The sequence below is a fragment of the Dipodomys ordii genome, unplaced genomic scaffold (genome assembly GCF_000151885.1).
Source record: "Dipodomys ordii isolate 6190 unplaced genomic scaffold, Dord_2.0 Scaffold10, whole genome shotgun sequence".
In the NCBI taxonomy this organism is placed as follows: Eukaryota; Metazoa; Chordata; class Mammalia; order Rodentia; family Heteromyidae; genus Dipodomys; species Dipodomys ordii.
In genome coordinates this window covers 14,031,376-14,034,299 of record NW_012267226.1, presented here as the reverse complement: position 1 = coordinate 14,034,299, position 2,924 = coordinate 14,031,376, and the positions used below count along the sequence as shown (strand labels likewise).

General features: G+C 44.1%; 1 protein-coding gene across 1 annotated transcript in view; it reads left to right on the top strand.

Moving 5' to 3' along the window:
• Kdelc2 (KDEL (Lys-Asp-Glu-Leu) containing 2) overlaps positions 1 to 2,924 on the top strand; it is a 13,187-nt gene extending 10,263 nt beyond the window's left edge. Inside the window, exons 6-7 of the mRNA XM_013009477.1 lie at positions 492 to 596; positions 2,175 to 2,924. Coding sequence (XP_012864931.1) covers positions 492 to 596; positions 2,175 to 2,300 — 231 coding nt within the window. The 3' untranslated portion in view covers positions 2,301 to 2,924. The remainder of the gene's footprint in view (positions 1 to 491; positions 597 to 2,174) is intronic.

Below are 2,924 nucleotides of genomic sequence, written 5' to 3'. Positions count from 1 at the left end.
GCTAATACTCTACCGCTTGAGCCACAGTTCCACTTCTAGCTTTTTGGTGGTTAATAGAAGGTAAGAATCTCATGGACTTTACTGCCTGGGCTCGCTTTGAACCATGATCCTTAGATCTCAGCCTCCTGAATATGAGGCTGAGAGTACCCAGCCACTATGAGCCACCAGTGCCCAGCTTCAAGGATGTTTAACATGAAAATTGATTCATTTGAGTCTTAAGCAAAGAACACTAGGTTGGGTGACACCTGAGAGTCCCCACGCTTTCTTCCAGTGCTAGAAATCAGGAAATAGGATGGAGGCAGCATTGTCGCACTGCAGGACATCTCAGAGATGACTGGGAAAGTCCACTCTTTCCAAAGCATTCGCAAGTTGTATTTCCGTTATGATCTCTCCTTCACATTTAACCCCACATCTGTCCTTCCTCCGCCTTGGATCACTTTCTTTCTCAGCTGCATGAGTAATTGTTATGCCTTTTTTTGAAAACCTCTCAGGACAATGATGAAGAAGCAGAGAAGATTGCAAGAGCAGGGCAGGCAGCTACCCGGGAACTGCTGCAGCCACACCGGCTTTACTGCTACTACTACAGCGTGCTGCAGGTCAGTCCAGGGTGCCCATCCTATGGGGTCAGCAGGCCTAGGACCATGTGCCTGGCCTTGCCAACCTCTTCTTTGCTTCCTGAAGGGATCAGAGAGTCAGCCTGTGGAACTCTGGCTTACTCAGGCCTCTTCTCTGCTCATGTGTGTTCTAGCTCTCTTCCTTCCTTCCTTCTTCCTTCCTTCCTTCCTTCCTTCCTTCCTTCTTTCTTCCTTCCTGCCTTCCTTCCTTCCTTTTTTCCTTCCTCTTCCTTCCTTCCTTTTCTCTCCTTCCGTCCTTTTCTCCCTCCCTCCCTTCCTTCTTGTCTTTCTTTCTTTTTCTAAGACCAGGACTTGAACTTAGTACCTGATGTTTTTGCTCATTGGCTGGCACTCTACCAACTGAGCCACACCTCCAACCCTGGCTGTGTTCTATCACTTGAGCCTTGATTCCAACCCTGTTAGCTTCAGCTTCTTTTCTAGGGGGTAGAAATGGAAGTGAATGTCCTCTTATGCCTTACCTTCTCCGAGATGGGTTCTGTCCTCTTGCCTGGCCTGGCTTTAATTGTCAATAGTAGAAGTGTCTTCCCAGGAAATAATAATTACGATCAGCTACTTACAGCACTGTTCTGTCAGGTTTGCTTGGATCTCCAGGAATACACAGCTAAATGTTTACAGAACCACTGAAGTGAAATAACATATGCATAGGAAAAGCCCAGTCAGTGGCCAGAATAGAACATTTCATAGGCCTGTTGCCATTAAAAAAAGATGGGTATGGGGGCTAGACATGGTAGGTTATGCCTATAATCCCAGCTACATGAGAAGTAGAGATCAGGAGGATCAGAGTTCAAGACCAGCCCAGACAAAAATGTTAATAACCCCCTAACTCAGCTAACAAGCTAGGCATGGTGGTACATGTTTATCATCCCAGATTCATGGAAATAATAGGTATAGGTATAGTCTCTATTTGAGACTGGCTGAAGCCAAAAAGAAAAAAAAAATGGGAAACCCTGTCTGAAAAACAACTCAAGCAAAACCGGGTTGAGGGTGGTAGGTGCTTGCCTAGCAAGCACAAGGTCTTGAATTCAAAACCCAAGGCCACCAAAATAATAAATCCAGACCTAAAGGGAAGGAGATGTGTGACTACTTACTTCATCTTAATTGCTTTTCCTCTTGGTTTGCTGATTTAAATATTCAGTATGTTAAGTTTCATGTGGGGAAATTTGGCTTCATGTCTCTTTTTGAACAGGTTCTTTTTGCTCATAAAATTGTGGGTTTGAGGGTCTAGGAATATGGCTTAGCGGTAGACTATTTGCCTAGCATGCAAGAAGCCCTGGGTTTGATTCGTCAGTACCACATACACAGAAAAAGCCAGAAGTGGTATTGTGGCTCAAGTGGTACAGTGCAAGCCTTGAGCAAAAGAAGCTCAGGGACAGAGCCCAGGCCCTGAGTTCAAGCCTCAGGACTGACCAAAAAGAAAAAGAAGAAAGAAAAAAAAACCTGTAGGACCAGAATAAACTAGAGCTTTGGTTTTATAGTAAAGCATAATGATTGGAGATGGGGAGTACCAATCACTCATTGGCTTTCAAACACACATTTCAGAAATATGCAGAGCGCCAGTCCAGCCAACCTAAGATCCGTGATGGAATGGAACTTGTTCCTCAGCCGGATGACAACACATCCATCTGCCAGTGTCTCAGGAAAAGGTCCACAAGGGAAGAACTTTAACGCACCCCAGATCCACTCTCCAGCTACACCTGTAAGGAACAACTTAATATAGATGCTAAACTGTGGGAAGAAAAACAAAAAGTGTGGAAGAATCTGGGTATAATAGCACACACTTGTAATCCCGGCACCGGGAAGGCTGAGACAGGAGGATCATGAGTTGGAGTCCAGCCTGGGCTACAAAGAATAAACCCTATATCAAGAAAACAACCAGGAGAGAGAAGAGAGAGTTCTCTTAGTAACTTTGCATATCATGAATGGATATAGCAGTATTTGAGCAAGTATTATTCAGTATACTTGGGTATTAGTTTCTTTTGAGGAAAAACTGTTCTTAGCCAGCATCATGGTTTCTCTAAAGAAGAGTACCTGAGGCTTGTAGAAGATAGGGAGGCATGCCAAAATGGAAACCATCTTCTATAAATCTGTTGACATCACTTTATGGGTCAATTTTTATCTCCTGTTCACTTTCTCATGCTTCCAATTAGGAAGGGAAAGTATCTGATCAGGTCTTCTTTGTCTCCTCCTCACAGCACAATTTCCAATACTGGCAGCCTCCACTTAGAAGGCCTGATGAGAAGAATTAAAAAAACAAGAGTTAAACTGAACACTGGTGGCTCATGCCTATAA